The 23,301-nt window shown below is 40.2% G+C and overlaps 4 protein-coding genes and 1 long non-coding RNA gene across 5 annotated transcripts; 2 read left to right on the top strand and 3 right to left on the bottom strand.

The window, feature by feature from the left end:
- Positions 1 to 45: 45 nt before the first annotated feature.
- Positions 46 to 1,808, bottom strand: LOC136065587 (uncharacterized). The gene is made up of 3 exons (XR_010627210.1): positions 1,608 to 1,808; positions 768 to 803; positions 46 to 458 (listed from the first exon to the last, which is right to left on the bottom strand). It is a non-coding gene; the product is annotated as an uncharacterized LOC136065587 (long non-coding RNA).
- A 645-nt stretch (positions 1,809 to 2,453) lies between these two features.
- On the bottom strand, positions 2,454 to 5,718 carry LOC111984086 (putative disease resistance RPP13-like protein 1). The gene is given in 5 exon segments (XM_024015710.2): positions 2,454 to 3,523; positions 3,996 to 4,346; positions 4,349 to 4,450; positions 4,453 to 4,854; positions 4,857 to 5,718. Coding segments are annotated over 4 exon segments (1,380 nt in total). The 5' UTR covers positions 5,554 to 5,718; the 3' UTR covers positions 2,454 to 3,523; positions 3,996 to 4,167.
- A 6,658-nt stretch (positions 5,719 to 12,376) lies between these two features.
- Positions 12,377 to 13,795, top strand: LOC112025843 (uncharacterized). Its single transcript, XM_024058529.1, has one exon. The coding sequence runs from the start codon at positions 12,377 to 12,379 to the stop codon at positions 13,793 to 13,795; it is 1,419 nt and encodes a 472-aa protein (XP_023914297.1).
- Positions 13,792 to 17,880, top strand: LOC112025844 (uncharacterized). The gene has a single exon (XM_024058530.1). The coding sequence runs from the start codon at positions 13,792 to 13,794 to the stop codon at positions 17,878 to 17,880; it is 4,089 nt and encodes a 1,362-aa protein (XP_023914298.1).
- An 859-nt stretch (positions 17,881 to 18,739) lies between these two features.
- Positions 18,740 to 20,074, bottom strand: LOC112016884 (succinate dehydrogenase [ubiquinone] iron-sulfur subunit 2, mitochondrial-like). The gene is made up of 2 exons (XM_065768988.1): positions 19,481 to 20,074; positions 18,740 to 18,743 (listed from the first exon to the last, which is right to left on the bottom strand). The coding sequence occupies exons 1-2, from the start codon at positions 20,050 to 20,052 to the stop codon at positions 18,740 to 18,742; spliced, it is 576 nt and encodes a 191-aa protein (XP_065625060.1). The 5' UTR covers positions 20,053 to 20,074.
- Between the last annotated feature and the right edge of the window lie 3,227 nt (positions 20,075 to 23,301).

The raw sequence follows: 23,301 nt of genomic DNA on the forward strand, positions 1-23,301 counted from the left end.
ATGTTGCACTGGAAGGAGTAGTATGCTTATTTTGTACATTTTTCTCTCTGTTTTACCGAATTATTGCTGCATCTCCTCCTCCACCTATAGATGGACTTCCTATCAATCTCAACCGCGAGGCCCTCGCCTTGCTTGAACCACTCTCACCCTCTGCCTTTCTTGCAGTGTTGTTTTAAGAGTTGAGAAGTTAGCTTCTACTGCAACACTCTCACCATTCTCAATCTTTACATAAAAAGCTGCACCTCACCTGCAGTTCTCTCTTTTGATACTAACTTCACTGAAATCAGCACTTGACGTTCTCAGCAATCAAGAAATCACGTCCACTTGCAAACAGGAGTTTACAACTTTTTAGAGAATGAATCCCAGCCATTGCTTCTTGACAAATCATGACCATGTGCTTGTAGTAGTTAAGAACTTGAGAAGCATTGACAGCCTTCCCTTCAAGCATGGCCTCACTCCTGCAATTTAAAATTTCCCAAAATGTAATTAACCCAAAAAAAGAAAAAGATCCCTAAGAGTGGATTAATAATGGAATTTGATTCAATAAATTAAGATCTAATTGTGTGATCTTATCCAAACTAAAGGATTATTGCATTCTAATAAAGGGGTAAATATATGCATAAGTTATGGAACGATCAATATCATTAATAAGGATTTTACTGAAACTATTATATTTCATTTTACACCTGCCCATCTGCAGCACATAGTTGAAAGAACATTCCAGTTAGGCATAGTATCAAATAGCCATCCCTCCATTCCGTACATACCTAAAAATAAGCATGTTCCACAGCATCATATATGACCTGCAATCATCAAATTCCATATTACTATTTCTCTTTCTGGCATTTCATCGAATAGTTAAGTGCCTTAGGCGTAAAGATTCATTTAAGACTGTAAGAGATATTGATTAGCTAAAACTTCAAAGTGCTAGAAGTACATTTTTAGAAGGGGAGAAAAATTGAATACATACACATACATCTAAGCACCTCTTTACAACTATTTTCTCTTGAAAAAAAATTCCCAAAATGAATAATACAAATGAAATTCCTCACCAAAGATGTGAAACCACACATTAGACCAATATTTTTACCATATTAAAACAGCCCATGGTAAATATTTGTCAACAGAACAATCTTTTGAAGACTGATTGACATTAATAATATAAACATTATTTTTTTCCCAACAATTCAGCTTTGTAGATAAGTCTAGTCATGACATGGCTAATGGACTTATTAGCTGATTGAGTACTCCGACAAATCTAAATTTTTAAAAGCATAGATAAGATTGCTTAGCTAAATAAAAAGTTAATCAGCCAAATTTACTAAAAAAAGATCAGATTGCTTAGCTAAATGCGCACTCTGAATTCCAAACATAAAACATATTTTAAGTGGGTTGACAAAATTATGATTTGTAGCAATAGATAACTTGTGGTGCGTGAGGTAGTATTAAAAGCTGTTTTCAAGGGAAAGTCAACTTGAAAGCTTAAATCATTAACATCCATAAAATTTGATCCAATAATAATGTGAATCTTACATGTATTTATTGCCAGGATGTCAAGTTTAATCATATTATTGAATGCAATGTTATAACCCAAAAGTTTAACGTACCTCCAAATTTTAGGAATTTGAGAAGAATTTTTGGAGTTGAGAAGATAGCCTCTGCTGCCAACACTAGAAGAATTAGCTTAAATTAGGGTTGGATTTTAAAGTTCCTTTAGGTTTGTCGGCAAGCCCTCTTCTGGTAAGGATACTATGCTTGGACAATCATATATTTAAGAGTATTGACCATATGCATGCGGGGCAAGGCCTCTAGTTCTCCAGCGGCAGATCCAAAGATTTGTCAGGTGAGGGGAGAAACCTCCATCCGGAAATGAAACAAGACTACAACAGTCTAATATGATTATGTGATTCAAGTGGCAGAGTTTGTGTAGGCCCTCCGGTAAGAATTTAATCTCTTTACAATTACAGATTCTAAGANAGTGGGGAGAGAAACCTCCATCCGGAAATGAAACAAGACTACAACAGTCTAATATGATTATGTGATTCAAGTGGCAGAGTTTGTGTAGGCCCTCCGGTAAGAATTTAATCTCTTTACAATTACAGATTCTAAGATATTCAAGAGACACATTATTGTGGAAGTTGTCCGCCAGCGACTCTAACTTTGGGCAATGAAATACTTCAAGTCTTTTAAGGGCAATAGGTAACTGGTTACTTGATGATAATGATGTCAGCTCTGAGCAATTCCAAATCTCAAGGGATTTAAGCTTCACAAATAGGTCACCACTTAATGGTACACATTTTAGAGATGGACAACCACTAATAGCCAAGTGCTCAAGAAGAGATGCATTACTGTTAATACTCTCCTCTTTCATTAATATAGAAGAAGCCTCCTCCTCGTCTACTAAAAACTGCAAATTCTCACAATTGTATATCTCTAGCCTTTTCAAAGTTGGAGGTAGCTGGCGTTTTGAAATGAACATCAAAGAACTACATTTCTCAATAGTTGCGTATTCCAAGCATGTACAATTGGACATTGGTAAGGAATTTAAAGCACCACAACTTTTAATAGTCAATGTGTTTAATGTAGAAGCCAAGTGGATGTTGACGAGACTCGGGCACGACTGAATTTCCAACCTAACAATGGATATGAGACTATCTTGACACAAAGACGTCAGCTCGTTACAATTATCTATCTTTAGATTTTTTACTTTGCTAATCCTTCCATGAACTCCTTTGATAAGCTTTTAAGACCTGGAATAGAAAAAGTAATTGACTCCAGCAAGCATAACTCTTCTATATTATTGCTCACCACCTCTTTGCACCCCACAATCTTTAATTCATGGAGCGTTGGAAGGCTTGGAATTGAAACAACCAACTGCTCACAATTACTAATAGAAAATTTTCCAATGATGGGAGATGGTCTGCGCAATTTCCCTTGCAATTTGGGGCATTGAGAGATAAAAAGCTCACGCAAGCAAGGGAATTCTCCATACTTAACTCCACAAGAAATCCAATCTTGCCATTCTTGCATATCCTCAAAGTGAAGTTTTTCTAACAATTGAAAAGGTTTCAACCAAACCTTCCCCATAAAACTCAGGACCAATGGTCTGCACCATAGACATACTCTTAATGACAAGGAATTTAAGGAGGATAGATGTCCAATAGCAGGTAAGGGATATGCATTGTTTACAACCAACAATCTTTAGGGCCTCAATATGAGAAAATGAATGGTCTCCTAACCATGTTGGGAATTTCACACCATATAAACCATCAATTGAATATTTTTCACTGTTGTTCGAAGGTCGTAACATGTCAAGAACATCTATTGCAATGCTTGCATCTTGTAAATCACTAGGTGCAAACCCCCATTTGATCTCTAGTGCATCTAAATTCTTCTTACTACATTTAAATTGGCCCTTCTTGCATCCTCGACATCGACCACATTCTCCAAACTTGAATGCAAAGTCTTCCCCGAAGAAACTCCAAGTTCATCAAGTCTCCTATCTTGGATCCATTATCTTTCCCTACAACAAAATGGATAGCGTATGTAGGTTCTTTAATTTTTCTATTCCCATCGGCATTTCTCTAATTAAATTGGCATTTGTAATGTCGAGATACCGAAGATTAACTAGATCCCTAATTTTCTCCGGTAACTTTGTAAGATTGTGACAACCTTTCAATATCAATGTCTGCAAATTGTATAGAGAACTTGTTGATTCTGGTAAACTTCTAATTGGAGTATTAGAAAGGTTGAGGTATCTTAAATGTTTCAGATCACCGATTGAGCTTGGTAGCTCAATGATCTCATATTCCACATAAAGATAATACTCTTAAGCATCTTAATTGTGGCAACAAACAATTAGGAACATAGTTTATTAAGTAGCTTTTGGTAATTCATTGGTAGGGATAGAATGTTCGTAGATGCATATCTTTGCGGAGGTTTTCAAACTTTTTGATGCCATCACAAAAACATTGAGTGTAAGAGAAATGTCGTACCTTTGTAGAAATCACAGATTGCTTATTAGTGCCCAATGCATCTTCCATTCTATAGCACAAGCCTCTTGCTGCCCATTCAGCTAGATCACTAATGAGATCGTGCATGACAAAGAGTGATCCATTATTGCTTGATTGTTGAAAGAATGATCTTATGAGTAGATCATGAAAATATTCAGCACCAAGATCTTCCATCGACTTGTTTCTTTCGTTTCTTGAACCAAACCTTCTGCCATCCATAACAAGACAAGCTCATTCTCCTCAAATTCATAATCTTTTGGAATAGTGAACAGTACGCAAAACACCTCTTTAAATTTGAAGGGAGGTAATGGTAGCTCAATTCAAGAACTGGATAATACCATTTTTTTCCCAAATCTTACTATTTAACACATTTTTCAATTCTTTAGGATTGCGTTTAGTGCGTAAAGCGCCTCCTAGTACTTTTGCTGCCAAAGGTGACCCTTGCACTTGTCTAAAATTTCACTACGAATTTCTTCAAGTTCTGGATGTGCAACAGAATCTGTTGACCCTCGTGCATGTTGGATAAATAGACTCCAACAGGCATCATTTGATAGCACTTTCAAGTCGTAAGGTTGAGTAGTAGTTCCCATTATTGTTGACACACTATGATCCCGAGTGGTGACAATAATTGTGCTTCCTAGAGCCCCAAATTCAAACGGACAACGTAGTTTAGTCCAATCATCGTAGTCTTTGTTCCAAACATCATCTAGAATGAGCAGAAACTTCTTGCCATATAATTTCTCCTTCAATTTGACTTGTATTAAGTTTAAATCATTATCATTGCAGTGCTCAGAAGTGATAGATTGTAGAATTACTTTTGTCAACCTTACAATATCAAATCTTCAGAAACACAAACCCATGCTTTCAAATCAAAATAACTGTTGACATCATCATCGTTGTACACTAGTTGAGCAAGAGTTGTCTTACCTAGACCTCCCATACCAACTATGGGAATCACAGAGGGTTTAGCACGACTACATTCACTACTCATCAATAGCTTGATGATAGTCTTTTTGTCCTCATCTCTGCCATAAGTATGGTCTTCATTCACCAGAGAAGTAGTGGGCACCCTTGATCTTTCTGTTCGAGTCCTTCCCCCAGTGCTTCCTATCAAATCCAAATTATTCTTATCTGTCACACTTTTTTCTAGCCTTGAGTCAATATCTGCAATCTTGGACTGCATCAACCTAGCAAAACTTTGATTCGAACCAACCCAATCATCGAAGATCTTCCGTACCTTACTTTTGTGGGGTTCTGGGTTCAACTGTCGTCGCAAAACTTCAGTAGCAAACTCATCCAATATATCATCCGCATCATAAGCCAAGTCTTCCAGCTCGTCCAGCCAAATCTTCACCAACCTGTTTGTCTCCCGCTTTTCTTCTGCGTCATCCAAAACAGCATGGATTTTCAGTAACGTTTTCTTCCACTTGTTGAGGTCAGCATGAACTTGCTCTTGCTGAAAGATCTTCAACAAATCAGATAACTTGTTAAACAGCGCCTCAAACAAAGAGGATAAAGCAACCTCTCCGATAACCGACATGATTCGCTTGTGGGTAAAAAGGAAATATCAAATATGGGAAATGAAAGAACCAAAGAGGCACTATTCTGAGATCTGAGTTACTGAGTGGAGACGAAAGAGGGTTTTCTTAGTCCTGTGGTAATAATTGTTTCTTATTATTTTCTTAAATTTGCTTTCTACGTTGGTGATCTGGCTGAACATGATTGGTGTAGCATAATTGATTCCAAACAGCCATATAAAGTTCATATAAAAGATACAAAATGACAAATAATTGCTCTTCTTTTTCTTTTTTTTTTGGTAAAATGGAACTTGTATTAACGACAAAAGAACTAAGGGAGGGGGGAAGGATCAGACAAGGATCTAGTATGAAACATTCCAGCTCTGTCAGAGCTCAACATGCCCAATAAATCCACAGGCGGATCATGGTGCAAAACAAAACAACTATCCTGATGAGTTCCTAATCGAGCCAAGAAGTCAGCACATGAATTTGCTTCACGAAAACAGTGGCTGATCCGAACTTGGCCTATTTGTGACAACAAATTCCTGCAGTCATCAAGGAGAGGCATTGTACATAAATTAGCACAAGAAGAATTTGAAAGGAGCTGCACAACTGCTTTAGCATCAAGCTGGACATCCACAGCAGTCAAATGAAAATCAACACAGAGAGTTAAACCATCCCTAAGACCCCAAAGTTCTGCCATAAAGCTGTCAGCACAGCCAATACTCCTAGAGAAACCACCCAGCCACTCTCCATGCTCATTTCTAATAAGGCCGCCACACCCAGCTCGGCCTGGGTTCCCTACAGCTGCACCATCAGTATTTAGGCATGCCCACCCAACTTGAGGTCTTTCCCACCTCACTTGCACCACCCTCTTGATCCCTAAGACCCCAAAGTTCTGCCATAAAGCTGTCAGCACAGCCAATACTCCTAGAGAAACCACCCAGCCACTCTCCATGCTCATTTCTAATAAGGCCGCCACACCCAGCTCGGCCTGGGTTCCCTACAGCTGCACCATCAGTATTTAGGCATGCCCACCCAACTTGAGGTCTTTCCCACCTCACTTGCACCACCCTCTTGCTGCCTGACTTCTTGTTGTTCAAACCACAGTGCTGAAACTCCAAGGAACGGAAGAGCGCATCCTTATGGACATTTGGTTGAGCATGCAGGTTCCTGAAAATTGTTTCATTTCGATACTTCCACAGCAGCCAAATGGCAAACGGGAAGATGATTCTCCAAGGGGGTTGCTCCCCTAACCTGCAAGTATTGTTCTTACAATTGTATTCCAGCCATTGACCCAAGTTTCCTTCATAGAAAAAGCTATTCTGCCTAACTCCCAACCTTTCCCAAATCTGTTTCGAGGTCTCACAATCTCGAAGTCTATGGAGAATTGTTTCTGGCTCTTGATGACACAAGGGGCAGATATCATCATTACTAATGCACCGTTTGACTAGGCACTCTCCCACTCCAATAGCATTGTGTAAACATTGCCACATAAAGGTTTTAACCCGAGGAATGGTGTCCAACTTCCAAACCCACATCCCATTAAAGGGCCCAACATCCAATTCACTCCCCAATGCTAAGGCATAGGCGTGATTAAGATCAAAATTTCCCCGTTTAGCTCCCGACCAAACCAGCCTATCCTCCCCCTGAATTGCTCTTACCGAATAGGGAATAGAGTTGACCTCCATAAGGATATTGTTAGGAAGATGAAAGGAGAGCACAGACCAATCCCAACCTTGCAACCCAAAAACATCTTTAACCTTTAACGACTCATCCTCAATGGTAAGAGGGCCTTGAATGAGATCTCTCAACTTTCCACTAGGCATCCATTTATCATGCCAAAGGTTCAAGCTACTGTTTCTCCCCGGAATCCATCGAATTCCCTTGTTGAACACCTCACCCCCCATTTTCATAGCTTTCCAAGTCCTAGAACAAGGAAGCTTATCACAATTCTTTGCATTTAGTCTTCGGTAAGAGCAATATTTGCTATTAAGGACTTTCACCCATAAGGAATCTTTCTCCATCCTAAACCGCCAATTTAACTTGGCCAAAAGGGCTTGGTTCCTACCCTTGGCTGCCTGAATCCCTAAACCCCCTTTCGCTTTAGACTTAGTGACTTTATGCCAGCCCACCCAGTGAACTTTCTTTGCCTCATTCGTTGATCCCCACAAAAAGTTTCGATTGACCCTATCAATGTTGTCAAGCAACTTCTTTGGGAGCGCCGTACTTTGCATAATGTATGCAGGGATGGTAGAAGTGGAAGCTTGAATGAGAACAGCCCTTCCCGCCAAAGACAAGAGATTGGCTTTCCAGCCAGCCAACTTTTGCTTAACTCTCTCCAACACAAAGTTGAGATCCTCATTATTGGTTCCACGGTGTTTTAAAGGAAATCCAAGGTATTTTCCTAGGTTTGGAGTTGAACGAAAACCTAGAATATCACACAAGGATTCCCTAGTATCCACATCCACATTCGGGGAGAAAAAGACTCTTGATTTGCTCTCACTAATGGACTGCCCGGACCTAGCACAAAAACTATCTAGGACATCCCGAATAGTTGAACAATTTACAAGGTCCGCCTTTGCAAAAAGGACCAAATCATCCGCAAAGAATAAATGCGAGAAAGCAGCCCCATTATTGGAACTTTTAACAGGAGACCAACTTTTATCCTTGCATTTCTCATCAATAAGGTAACCAAGGGCTTCCATGCAAAGGATGAACAAATACGGCGAAAGTGGATCACCTTGCCTAATACCTCTTGAAGGAAAAATAGGCTCCATATTACCTCCATTAAACAGAATGGAAGTAGAAACTGAGGACACACAACTCATAATAAGGCTAATCAAATTTATGGGGAGATTGGCATTCATGAGCACTTCTCTAATGAAACTCCACTCAATTTTATCATAAGCCTTTTCAAGGTCCACTTTGATAGCCATATAGCCCACTCTACCTTTCTTATTGCTTATAGTATGGATAATCTCTTGCACCACAATGGCGTTATCAACACTTCTCCTACCCGGCACAAAGGCAGACTGAAGGGGGGAAACAAGTTTATCAAGATAAGGTCTAATCCTAGCTACAAGGGTCTTAGTGACAATCTTGTACACTGTATTGCATAAACTGATTGGTCGATAATTTCCCATGCTTTCAGGACCCGCCATCTTCGGAATCAAAACCACATTTGTTCTATTAAGGTATTCAGGAATTTTACAATCCGTAAATGCTTTCCGCACTTCCTCCTTCACCGAATCCCCCACAATGAGCCAAAATCTTTGAAAGAAACCCGCATGGAGGCCATCAGGACCTGGAGCTTTAAAAGCTTTCAGAGCCCAAAGACCATCTTTAATTTCAGCATCCGTAACCATACCACCCAAGCTGGAGCTCTCTTCATCAGAAAGGCTATTTAGCCACCAGGGAGGCCGCATGGGGTTGATAGTAGCAAAGTCAAGACTAGTTGTGAATAACCTCTCAAACCCCCTTCTAATGTGGTTCATAGCCCCATTTTCACTTAGAATCCACTCCCCCATATCATTCTTAATACAAGTGATTTTGTTACGCCTTCTCCTAACAATAGTGGACAGATGATGGAAGGTTGTATTACGATCACCCTCAATCAGCCGGTTAATACGGGATTTCTGCACCCACAACTCCTCCTCTTGGTCTAAGAGGGTATTAAGCTCTTTGTGCAACACTTTCTCCAATTCAAGCAGGGAATGCGAAGGGTGATTAGCTATGGCTTTTTGGATGCCATTGAGACGAGCCATAACTCTTTTCTTATTCTCGAAAATATTGCCAAAATGATTCTTATTCCAATCCGTAGCTTTCCTAGAGAAATTCTCAACGGATTCCTGAAGGGGTCTAGCCCTACCCCAAGCCTCCCTGACAAATCCCGGGAAAGATAAATCCGATAGCCAAAAACTTTGAAATTTAAAAGGCCTAGGAAGAAACACACTATTGGATGGATTGGTCTCAAGAAGGATCGGGCAATGATCCGACACACATCGAGTGAGGTGAGAAACTCTAGTATCCGGATGCAAGGCATACCAACTAGGATTAGCAAAGAAACGATCAATCCTTTCTTGAACAAGAGCAGAAAAATTCCTTTTATTCGTCCAAGTAAAACGAGGCCCAACAAAACCCATATCAACCATAGAACAGTGATCAAGACATTCTTTAAAAAGAAGAGACCTACTAGAACTAATGCTCCTTCCCCCATATTTATCTCCTTCCAAAAGGACCTCATTAAAATCTCCAGCAATAACCCAAGGTTTGTCATGAAGGCTGGCAGCATTTTTTAAATTATTCCACAAAACACATCTCTCATGGAATCTAGGACTAGCATACACAGCAGTACAAATAAATTCTAAATTAGAGGGAAGTACCTTAACCATAACATGGATTTCTTGCTCCGACAAAGCCAACTGAGTGACCTGAACTCTGTCTGAATTCCACAAAAGCCACAGTCCACCAGCAAACCCAATAGTGTCCGTGTGAATGGCCCCATCAAAAGGAAGTCTGTCAGTGATATCCTTAGCTCTCTCACCCCCAATACGGGTCTCCATAATGATCATAATGGCTGGATCATGATTATGCACCAAATCCCTAACATGACTCTGAAAAGAGGGCTTTGATGCCCCTCTGCAATTCCACGCAATAATATTCATGACTAAACAGTGGATGAAGTTCGGGCACTCATCAATTGGAAGTAGGAATTTCACTTCCTCCATCAGAATCCATTCGGTCATCCTCACCATTTCTTTCGTCTGGCCTCTGTCCGGCATTCGCCTCGCAGTCAACTCTTCCAACTCTGCTGTGCTGGCTAATATTATCCACCACGGATCTTCCAACTGTCCCCACTCTGATACTGTCGATGGCAGGAATCCCAAGACTGTGCTCAGTGGACATAGCCGCATCCACGCTTTGAACCGACCCATGGGTAATCTCAATGGATAAGCTCTGCTTTTTTTCCCAATCGGTATCTCCACAAATAACCCGTCCACGTTGATCGCCCACTTTGTTGTCTGGCTTTGCACCGAATTTGAACTCACTATTTGGCTCAGATCGAAGTTTAGAAATGCTTGTAGACCAATCGGAGTGACTGGAGAAGCTTGTTTTTTCCGAAATGTCAATAATAGGAGTTGCTTTATCTGATGCAGCAGAGTTAGACGCTGATAAAATTTCCCTATTACGCGCTATCTCCTTTTTGCCCTTGACAGAACAGGATTTGGACTTGGGATTGTTCAAATTTTTGCTAGTTTGGCCCACACTCTCTATAGTCTTCGGAGTTGACCCCGTAGATACAAACCCACATGAGAATGTTGGTGACTGTTCAACTAGAGAGGAAAAACTCACAGTTGGGCTTGTAAACATATCAGGTTGGGCTTTCCTTTTCCCATCCGATTCTTTAGCTTTACTTGGCCCGGCCCAATCCTTTTTAACTCTAGAACTCTCCAACGGCTCAATAGACTTTCCTTGATGTTGAGACTTTCCATTCCCAGGCAACGAGTTCGGACTATTTCGCCTAGCTCCTTTATGGTCGTTCTTTTTACGTGAAACCACCATCCAAGGACCAAAGGAGGCGTCAGAGTCCACTCTGTCCAAAGCACTTTGATCCTCGTTCTGAACCTCTGTCCGCGTCTCAGACATAGCTGGCATTTGACCCGTAACTTCAGCGTCGTTTAGTGCCTTGGGATCTTTCGGAGGCGGAGACGGAGGCTTGATGGTATACTGGCATGTCTCTTTCCGGTGGCCAATCCGACCACATGAGAAGCATAACTTACTTACTCCTTCGTAAGCGACCGGTTGGTTACGTTGCCCGATGCGGATCGAGGTGATAAGCGGTTTACTAACGTCAACCTGTACACAAATACGAGCATACTGGCCCCTCGCCTTTGTTGCAGTGTGCGTATCCACACGAAGTACCGTACCCAGCGCTCGCCCTACCTGCCGGAGGATTTCCGCCTCATAATATTCGATGGGTAACTCATAGAGTCTTACCCAGAGTGCTACTGAGGGAACCTGCGCTTCAGAGGGCTTAAAATTAGCTTCCCACTTCCGTATAGACAGAAAGTGTTCACCTATAAACCATGGGCCTTTTTTAAGGACCAGCTCAAGGTCCTCCATAAGTGAAAACCTCAGCAAGAAGAAGTCCCTTCCAAGGTCAACCATATCGATCCTCCCCGCTGGCTTCCAAAGTCCCATAAGTTTTGCATGTAGGAAGTTATACCCCACTTTTCTGCCAAAAACCTTCACAATAAGAGCTTTTGTCCAGGGAGCTCTAATGCGTTGCTTGGTTTCTCTGGATAGTCTTATCGCAGCCATACCCTCACAGATGTCCTCTGTTTCCTCATCCGACTCCGATTCAGCTTCCATGTGATCTGAAAAATCGAAAGCTTGGGAATAAGCTCCTGGAATATCCCCCACGAGTTTGTCTCTAAAAGACAGCTTGCTTGATGAGCTGGTTCCTCCAGGAAGGTTATTCCTATCAGCAGGATCTCCATTATGCGAGTCTTTAACTTTCTTGGTGCTACGAGCAAGCTCATTTTCTTCTTCGAGAGAAAGGGAGCGCGAACGTTCAGTCATGACTCTCTTCACCCGCAAGTTAAATAAGAATGTTCATAGGAAGCAAAATGAGAACGTTGATGATGACTCCCAAATTGTTGGAGAGCTCCGCTAGTATAGGTTTTCTCTTCGAAAACTCTCTACTAGGAGGTAGTACTGTCGTCCCTTCCGTGGAAGGAGTTTTTGTACCTTCACTAACACTGTTAGTGCTAGGCTAGTGGTGGTTTTTTCATTTGGGGTTTGGGAAACACAGAGTGTCTCCAGCTCCTCCTATCCTCCTCGATGGAAGGTCTTACAAAACACTGGAAATCCTTATCCCTCTCGGAGAAGGAAGGCCCTGGTCTATTCTTAAAAAAGGAACAAGCTGTCACGGAGCATGCTATCGCAGCTAGGTTCCTAACTAGACGTCCCCTTAATATCGAGGCCATAGCTAACACTTTCACTCCCCTGTGGAGATCAAAGTCGGGGTTCAGGGCAAAACTCATTGAAGATCACGTGGTTCTCTTCTCCTTCGACAACAAAGCGGACGTAGATCGGATTCTCTCATCGGAACCCTGGAGCTTCGACAAACATGGCATGGTTCTGGCTCGATTCGATCAGGAAACCTCGGTAAAGGCTCTTGACCTTACAAAGGTCCCATTCTGGGTCCAAATCTACGACATTCCGCTAAGGTTCAGAAACAGAGAGGTGGCAACCCAAATTTGTGAAGCCGCTGGGACCATCCTATCATCGGAAGTCTCTTATGATTTCGATGGGGGCAGCTTCATCAGGGTGAGAGTCCAGGTCGATATTTCACAACCTTTGTGTCGAGGCAGGCTTATCAACCTCGAAGATGGGAAAGAACACTGGGTCTCTTTCAAGTACGAACGGCTCCCCAACTTATGCTACTGGTGTGGCTGTCTAACTCACGACGACAGGGATTGTGAATATTGGATTAATAGTGAAGGAACACTAAAACCAGAGGAGCAACAATTTGGCCCCTGGCTCCGTGCTTCACCTTTCTTAGCCTCCAGAAAAAAGGTGGTCTCGGTTCCGGGTTTTTTTGCGAGGAAACCATCCAATGAACAAGCTCAACCTCCCATCAATCCAAACTCACAACAGCAACCAGTGACCAACCAGACCCCTTCCACCCTACCAGCCCCCCACCCGAGGTCATTTAATGCGAATAGTGATATCCAGGGACAAAAATCGAGCAACGAACCAAACCCAGCAGAAAGTATGGTCTGCGCCAAGACGGCCTCCCCTCTGAACCAATCAAATCAGGCGACTTTTGAGGAAGTACTGCAAGATATTGACAGAGACCTTCTACGATTTGATGGAGTGGCCCTACCTACCAAAAATTCAAATATCGCTATTACCGCCTCAGAGACGAGCGATAACTTACGGCCAGAAATACAAATGGGCCCAGGTTCCAAAAGTCCTTTAAGTCAGCCCATGAAGCCCACTCCTTTAAATGACCTAACTAATATGGATCTGGAAGCTAGGCAAAGTCAAGCCCATGCCGAAGGAAAATGGCTTCGTGTCACAAGGTCAGCCCACTCCTTCATTGACCAGCCCCTTAATGTATCACTTGGCAAACGCTCCCCAGTTAACTCCGAAAATATCAGTACCAATACCAAGCACAGAGCTATTCTTGGTGCAAGCACAAATGATTTCCCTACCAAAACGGCGGCGGCTCCCCAGCCCCGCCGATCGCAATGAGTTGGCTATGTTGGAACGTGCGTGGGCTTGGGAACCGACGCACAGTCCGAGAGCTCGAGGTAGTCACTAGAGCACAAGCTCCCGCTGCCATGTTCCTTGCCGAGACGTGGGCAGCTGATTCTAGGCTTCGCAAGTTATGTGGTGAGCTTAAATTTGACCATTGTTGGATCAGTCCAAGCGCTGGTAAACCGGGGTGCTTGGCACTGTTCTGGAAAAACTCGGTCCATATTGAAGTGGTTTCATCCTCCCCAAACCACATAGATGCCATTGTTGGGGAAGCTCCACATGAACAATGGCGGTTTTCTGGGGTTTATGGACTGGCTGATACGGCTAGGAAAGCTGAAACGTGGGCGTTGATTCGCGACCTCAATCGCCGGATTTCTCTCCCGTGGTTATGTGCAGGGGATTTCAACGAAATCCTCTGGTCTCATGAGAAATTGGGCCTCAGCCCCAGGCGGGAATCTCTAATGTTGGCTTTCCGCGAGGTCCTCGATGAATGCGGGCTCATGGACCTGGGTTTTGTGGGGGATAAATTTACATGGAGAGGCAAAAGGGCTGGTGGTTTGGTTCTGGAACGCCTTGATAGGGCGGTGGCCTCCAATGCTTGGTTCGCTCTCTTCCCAGGCACAAAGGTTAGGCATCTGAACAAGCATTCTTCTGACCACAAAGCCATTGTTATTAATCTTGAGGGCATAACTCCTAGACCAAACCGCCCCTTTAAATTTGAACAGATGTGGCTGAAGGATGAGGGGTGTAGTGAAACAATTGTCTCAGCTTGGAACTCTTCCTCTGGACCGGCTACCATGCCTTTGATTGCTAGGAAAATAAAGAAATGTGGTGTGATGCTTACGGATTGGAGTCAACACTCTTTTGGTTGTATACGGAAATCAATTGAGTCTATTGGGAAGATGCTCTCAAAAGCCGAGGAGGATGTAGCAATGGGGCTTAAGGACTATGATGAGGTCTATAAGCTGAAGTCAGAGTTGAACGGCCTCTTGGACAAAGAGAGTCTGATGTGGCAGCAGCGAGCCCGAACCCTCTTCCTTAAATGTGGTGATCGGAATACCAGCTATTTTCATAGCAAAGCTTCTCATAGGTTCCGTAGAAATAAAATCTTGGGACTTAGGAACTCGACAAATGCCTGGTGCACTGATGAGAAACAAGTCATGGACATTGCTACTGCCTATTTTCGTTCTCTGTTTGCAACTTCCCAACCTTCTGAATTGTCAGTTGTCCTTGAGGCTGTCAAGCCGTCCGTCACCCAAGAGATGAATGCCCAGCTCCTCATGCCGTTCTTGAAGGAGGAGGTTACTGTTGCTCTCAATCAAATGGAGGCCATCACTGCCCCGGGCCCTGACGGTATGCCACCCCTCTTCTATCACAAATTCTGGAATGTGATTGGTGATGAGGTAACTTCTGCTGTACTAGATTGCTTGAACAATTGTTATATTCCTAGTGAAATCAACCGTACCAATATTACTTTAATTCCGAAAGTAAAATCTCCTGAACATATGTCTGATTACAGACCTATTAGTTTATGTAATGTGGTTTATAAGCTGGTTTCCAAAGTCCTTGCCAACAGGTTCAAATCGGTCCTTCCATCGGTTATTTCTGAAAACCAGAGCGCGTTCCAGACTGGGAGACTCATTACTGACAACATTCTCATGGCATACGAAACTCTGCACTATATGAAAAACCATCAACAAGGAAAATCTGGTTTCATGGCTCTAAAATTAGATATGAGCAAGGCATACGACCGCGTGGAATGGGTTTTCATTGAGGAAATGATGAAGAAACTAGGCTTCGATGCTAGGTGGATCGCCCTTATTTTGGAGTGTATTTCTACTGTCAGTTATTCGGTACTAATTAATGGGGTGCCCTCAGATATTATCCAGCCTTCCAGAGGACTTCGGCAGGGGGATCCTCTATCCCCCTATCTATTTCTTATATGCTCTGAAGGTCTACATGGGTTAATTCAGAAAGCAGCGGATACGAGACAGATTCGGGGTGTCTCCATATGCAAGAAAGGTCCAAGATTGACCCACCTATTTTTTGCGGATGACAGCTTGGTCTTCTGTAGAGCCTCTATTGACGAATGTAAGAAAATTCAAACTTTATTGCTTAGCTATGAGAAAGCCTCGGGTCAGCAGCTAAATCGGAACAAAACTAGCCTTTTTTTCAGCAAATCCACTCCACCATCCTCTCAGACTCAAATTAAAGATTCTTTGGGTGTTCCGGTAATCAAACAATACGAGAAATATCTTGGGCTCCCATCCTTTGTGGGAAAGAACAAGAAAGCTAGCCTGTTGTTCATCAAAGAGAGGGTTTTAGCAAAGCTCCAAGGCTGGAAGGAGCAACTGCTTTCTCAAGCAGGTCGTGAAATCCTCCTAAAAGCAGTCATCCAGGCAATCCCTACTTTTGCAATGAGCTGCTTCAAAATCCCGATCACCCTTTGCAATGATATTGAATCCCTGATTCGAAAATTTTGGTGGGGGCAGCGGGGGAGTCAAAGGAAAATCCATTGGACCAAATGGAGCTCGCTTTGCCTTCCAAAAAACCAAGGTGGAATGGGCTTCAAAGAGCTACAAAAATTTAACGACGCCATGCTAGCAAAACAAGTGTGGCGGCTGCTGGAAAATAAGGACTCGCTGTTCCACAAATTTTTCAAAGCAAAGTTCTTCCCCAACGGGTCAATTCTCGATGCTAAGGAAGGTTTGGGGTCCTTTGCTTGGAAAAGTATCCTTAAGGGTCGGGCTGTGATTGTGAAAGGACTGCAGTGGCGTGTGGGGAACGGTGCTGCAATTGGGATTTACCGTGATGCATGGCTCCCGCCCCCTCAATCGAGTAAAGTTATTTCTCCTCTGAATTCCCTTGATATCGATGCACGAGTCTCTGTCCTTATTGACCATGATAGGAAATGCTGGAATGAGGGAGTAATCGACAATACCTTTCTGCCCTCTGATGCATCTCGCATCAAAGCTATTCCCCTTAGCCTTACAAATTGCGATGATTGTGTGTTTTGGCCTCGGAACCCCAATGGCATTTTTTCGGTGAAATCGGGCTATAAATTACTCATGGAGAGCGAGTTGGATGATTTCCTAACAACCTCTGATCAGTCCATGTCTAAGAAAGTTTGGAAGGGTATTTGGAGTCTACGTATCCCAAATAGAGTGAAATCCTTGATGTGGAGGGCTGGGTTGGACTCCTTGCCAACGAGAGCGAATCTTAGGAAACGAAGATTAATAAATGAGGACACTTGTCCGCACTGCAACCTCAATAGTGAATCATCGCTACATGCTCTCTGGTCCTGCCCCTCGCTGCTGCCTATCTGGAAGGTCCACTTCGAATGGCTGATTAAGGACTCTTGGAATTGCAGGTCACTACTGGATGTTTTCCAACTTTGCCTTGAGTCTAGTGACCTTTTGGATTTGTTTGCAATGATTTCTTCTTTGATTTGGGCCCGTAGGAATCAATTACGGGTTGGGGAATCTGCAGCCCCCTTGGATCGGATTTGCTCTATGGCAGTGGCCAACCTTCAAGAGTTTCGAAGAGCTTCTCCCCCTCCTCTACGGTCTACGCCCTCCGTCAGCCCTGCTAAGTGGACTCCCCCTCCTCTGGGCTGGATGAAAATTAACTTTGACGGCGCAACCTTCGCTGAAAAAGGTTTGGCCGGTCTAGGTGCTGTTATTAGAAACGAGAAAGGACTCGTTATGGCTGCCTATACACAAGCTATTCCACTGCCTACATCTGTAGAGATGGTGGAAGTGTTGGCAGCTCGTAGTGCTATCAGCCTGGCTAGGGAGTTGCAGTTTGATCGAGTGTTGGTGGAAGGTGACTCAGAAGTAATTATCAATGCCTTAAACAGGGGAGGTTTCTCGGCATCAAGCTTCGGGCACATCATCAGGGACATTAATCTCTCGGCTTCTGCCTTTCAGAATATCTCCTTCAGCCATACACGTCGGCTGGGTAACAAATTAGCTCATGGGTTGGCACGTAGAGCATGTAATTTTTCTCCCTTTCAGGTCTGGATGGAGGATGTTCCTCCAGACCTGGCCTCTGTGTACCTTTCTGAAATACTTAATTGAATTTCTCCTCTCCTCCCTGTCTTCTCGGGGTGGTTTCTCAAAAAAAAAAAAAAAAGATACAAAATGAAGCACGCCAAGCTGCTTGACCGCATTATTAGCGGAGTGGTTACCATATAAAAGGATAAAGAAACAAAATCAGCACTCCATGATTTAGATGAAAGTTTCTTTAATATTTATTTTGTTGGTTAGTTAACGATTTTACGTTTTAAAAGTAATCTCTTCCAGCTTTTGTTTGTCGTTTCTTATATTTATTTATTTCTTTTATTTTTATTTTTATTTTTTGCTTTCTCGATTCGTGATGTAGCTGTATATGATTCCAAAATGAAGCACGCGAAGCTCGATTGCATTCTTTCTGGTGCAGGTTTCATCTAATTATTTAATTACAAAGCAAGCTCTGATTATCCTAATAACTAAAACCAAAATAAAAAGGAAAGAAATTGCACTTCATGCACTACATTTACGTGACAAAGGTTTTTTTTTTTTTTTTTTTCTTAAAACTTTTCGAAAATTTCTTATTACATTTTATTTTAAGTTAAATAAAATTATATTTTATATTCTTTTTCCATAAATCCTTTGTTATTTTAATACAAATACATGTTTCTTCGAAAAAGGTTTTTTTTTTTTTTTTAAGCAAAAAAAAAAAAAAAAAAAAAGAAAACAGATTAGGTTACTACAAAATGTAGAAACTTTCGTAATTATCTGACTAATACTCTAAACTTTGGATCAACATTTCTTTAATAATTTTTTTGTTTGTTAGTTAATGATTTTAGATTTTAAAAATAAACTCTTCCAAATTTTAGTATTTAAAATTAGGGGTGCTATTTCAACACGGCACCTAAAATATTTAAAATTGATCTATCTAACTGTCACACATAGGGGTAGGGGTATTAAAGCAGCAATCTAGGAAGTGAAAATAAAACTATACTTAAATTTTAGAGTATAAGAAAATTCCTCCAATCTTTTTTGATAATCAAATTCCTCCAATCTAATATGACAAAAAGTCTCATGCCTTATAATTGATGAAAAAGAAGATATAAAGCTTCAAACAATAGAAGCATGCCATTTCAGATAGTTTCGTCTTACCATATCTATTTTCCTTTCCAATATTAGGTCTTTTTTTTTAGGTGAAAAGCACATTTTAGTCCCTACAATTTTAGGCGATTTTTATTTTAGTCCCTACATTTTATTTTTACCGCTTTTAGTCCCTATCCTGAAAAACGGTTTCTCGTTTTGGTCCTTACTGTTACATCAGAAACGGATATTGCTGACGTGACAAATGACAATAATAAATAATATTTGTTTAATGTCCACGTGGCCGAATTAATAAAAAAAATATTTTTTGACATTAAAAAATACCACGTCACCATATAAATTAAAAAAATAATTTATTAATTTTAACTAAATAAAAAAAATTAAAAACAGAATAAAAAATTAAAAATTTTATGAATTGAGATCTAAGTGTGTCTTGAACAAGAACACAAACTTAAATCCAATTACATAAACCCAGAAATTATTAAAAAAAAGAAAAAAAAGAAAGAAAAAAAAAGAAAAAACACCCATATTCACACACTGCCAGTTCCAAATCCAAACCACCACTAACAATATACACTCGTACATCCCATCCAGCTTCGTCCTATCTTTCTTACTCTGCAAAACCTCTTTCCCTTTCGTCTCCAGCGGGTTCTTCCTCTTCAGCCACGGCTCGATGCTCTTGTACTGGTTGTAGAAGTTCGTCATATCCACCACCAAGTCCTTGATCATGAATATGTGCAGCAGCGGCGTGATCATCGAGGCCGACGATTCGGACTTGATCTTCATGAGGCACACGAGCCCGTTGCAGCCATCGATGTTCATGGCGCAGGACCCGCAGATCCCCTCATGGCGCGATCGCCGGAACGTGAGCGTGGGGTCCACCTCGTTCTTGATCTTGATTAGGGCGTCGAGGACCATGGGCCCGCAGTCCTTGAGGTCGATCTGGTAGTCCTGGAGCTCCAGCTTCGTCGGGTTTTCCGAGGTCCAGCGGTAGATTGAGGAGGTTTTCAGCGCCGTGGAGGCGCATGCCTTTTGTTCGACTTGCAGAGCTTCGGCCTCGCTTGCGTGAGCTCGGGCGCATGTGTATCGAGATAAGGCGGAGGTGCGTGGGAGTGCCCTCCTGAACATGGCCGTTGCCATTGTTGCGTTTTAGCTGAACAGAGAGAGAAAGAAATGGCCGAAGTTGATGGGTGTTTTTTCTTTCTTTTTTCTTTTTTTTTTTGAAACTGTGTTTTTTCTTTCGTTGTTCTTGGATCTGGAATTATGTTCATTTTGATCTTCTTCAAGGTATACTTTGATCTTAGGGTTTGGTTTTTTTTTTTTTTTTTTTTTTTTTTTTTTTTTTTTTTAATTTCTGAGTTTGTCTACTTAGATTTAAGTTTGTGTTCTTATTGTTCTTATTCAAGACACACTTAAATCTCAATTTATAAGATTTTTAATTTTTGATTCTGTTTTTAATTTTTTTTATTTAGTTAAAATTAATAATTTTTTTTTTAATTTATATGCTGACGTAGTATTTTTTAATGCCAAAAAATATTTTTTTTATTATTAATTAGGCCACGTGGACATTAAACAAATATTATTTATTATTGCCGTTTGTCACGTCAACAATATCCGTTTCTGATGTAACAGCAGTGACCAAAACGAGAACCATTTTTCAGGATAGGGACTAAAAGCGGTAAAAATAAAATGTAGGGACTAAAATAGAAATCGCCTAAAAATATAGGGACTAAAATGTGCTTTTCGCCTTTTTTTTATTATATAAAGACTTACAATACTTAAACCTTTAAAAGGGCCTAACTCTTGAAGGCTTAAGCAAGACTTTTTAAACTCACACACACAACTGAAACTAAACAATGTGGGACAAGAACCCCATAGGAGACCCCTGGATTAATTCACCACAATATTAGGTCTTGTGATGCGAACAAACAAAAATTGGCTTTATTTTTTAGCTCTTGAAAATGTAATTTAAAAGTCTAAGAAATAAGTCAATAATATCTTCTTCTTTTTTTTTTTTTTTTCCTGGAAAAATAAGTCAATAATATATTTTTTTCTGAGAAAATAAGTCAGTAATATCTAATTCTCACGATACTATCATCAAGTATTCATTAGTAGGGAGAATTTTTTTTTTTTTTTAAGGGAGAATTTAAACCTATTCTTTTAATTAAGGAACATAGTTTAATGAATCTAATGACATGATACTCTATAGATTGTTTGATCAAAAAAATAAAATAAAATAAGAATCGTGAAATGGACTCTCTCTATTTTAAGTGAAGAAGAGAGGAGCTTGTTTAAACATTAAAAGGATCCTTCCTTATTTATAGGACCATAAATCAACCAAACTATTTTTCAACAAGTTTATGCTATTTTATTTAGTAAATGAGCCAAGTTTAAGGCTAAGTTTAGGCTTAAATAGTTAACAAGCCAAGCTAGAACATAATAATATGTTTATAAATAAACATTTTTTTGAGAAACAATTCATAAATAAACTTGTGAGCATGAGACTCGATCTAAGTACATGTAATTGTCTATGTTTATATGTATATATGTCTAAAAATATTTATAGACTTGTAATTGGATTGTGTAGTTAAGTTTGTAAATAAGCTCATAAGATATTAAATTATTACTTGTAATTTAGTGATTATATAAATAATTTATTTTTAGTAATTATATATGATTTTTAACAATATATATTAGTTTGGTGAATTTAATTTTTATAAGTTCAAAAGCAAAAATAATTCTATTTAATTAATCAAATGATACAATTCAACTCTTTAATTATGGCCTTTTTTTTTTTTCATCCCTAAAATTTGCATAAAGTTGGTTTTTTTTTTTTTTCAAAAACTTTAAAATTTTCTATTTTGGTTCTTAAACTATTGAAAACATAATATTGCTTTTTTTTTTTTTTTTTTTAGTTACTTTTTCAATAGTTTAGGCGGTGGAAATTAGGTAAAAGAAAAAAAGTTTAACATTTTCAATAGTTTGGGAATCAAAATAATGAATAAAAATAATTTTAAAAAAATCTGAAAATAGAAATTCATGTAGATCTTAATGATGGAAGCAACATTTTAGCCTTCAAAATATTAACTATTACAGTATATGAACTATTATATGAGAATAAAAAATTTAAAGTCGTGAATAAGGTTAAATTTGATTAACAAGAAAATGAGGTTAATTAACATAAAATTAGTCCGTTGATGAATTCAAAATTAAATGAATAATTCTAATTTAAATTGACTAGCCTTGACTAATTTACAACTTTTGAGAGAGAGAGAGAGAGAGAGAGAGAGCAATATAAATAAACACACTTGCGAAACTGCCAGAGTTTCGTGGGTGCAACATATAAATGTGGCCGCTTGCAAAATCGGTGCATGGTTGTTTAAATTTTTTTGNTACCCTAGTCACGTTTTTGGAGGTTGTCCATATTGTATTGTTGCTCATACATTGCTGTTTTGTGTGAATCTCTTGTGAGATCTTTGAGGAGCTTTCCTTTACACAAAACTTAGGGTTTTCATGGTAGAGATGATTTCAACATCTTGAAGATCATTACTGTTGCAACCATTGGAACTTAAAAGAAAAGCAAGCGGGGAGCTTGTAGCTGATTAAGGAATTCAAGAAAGAAGTAGTCCGTGGATTCGGAGCCTGCGCGTGGTCGTGTCAGGAAGTTCTACTGGTGGTAGCATTAGGAAGTCGAGCGGGGAGCTTGTAGTCCTTTTGTACGAACTTCATTCTTTCATAGTGAATTCAGGTTAGCCTTGAGGATCGGTGGGTCAAATCCTCCCCAGGTTTTTACCGTGTGGTTTCCTGGGTGATCATATCTTGTGTTATTTATTTTCCGCTGCTTTATATCTTGATATGATTGTTTGAATTGTTTCAACCTAGAATTGCTTAATTTGACTAAGTAACAACTTGGCTAATTAATCTAGGCTACGCAATCTGTGTGTTTAAGGGGTCTAAAACCGTTCAACACATATTACTTGAGAGGTCAAATGGAAAAGGAAAAAAAAAAAAAAAATCTTCCAACTCTATTTCACATATCAACCCATTGTTTGTTTTGTTTGTTGTTATTTACATTTCCAATTAATTTCTCAAGTTTTCAAAACCATGTAGCAGATTTGTAATCTGCAAATTGGTTCCACATTTTCATCCTAGGCAATCTAATTGGTTCCACATTTTTCATGCTCCTGCCATCTTATCAACATGTTTATCAAGAAAAGGACCATGTGATCTTGATAATTTTTAAATAATTTGGCAATGTGCAGATGACCTGGAAGTTCACTGCCATCAATAATTTTGCCTCCACTATCCAATTTTCCCAGAAAAAATGATAGAAAAACAGTTAAAAGTGACTTTTATCAAGTTAGCTTTATAATTGGTACCCATTTTGTT

This window comes from Quercus suber, unplaced genomic scaffold (genome assembly GCF_002906115.3).
Source record: "Quercus suber isolate HL8 unplaced genomic scaffold, Cork oak 2.0 scaffold_1036, whole genome shotgun sequence".
Lineage (NCBI taxonomy): Eukaryota > Viridiplantae > Streptophyta > Magnoliopsida > Fagales > Fagaceae > Quercus > Quercus suber.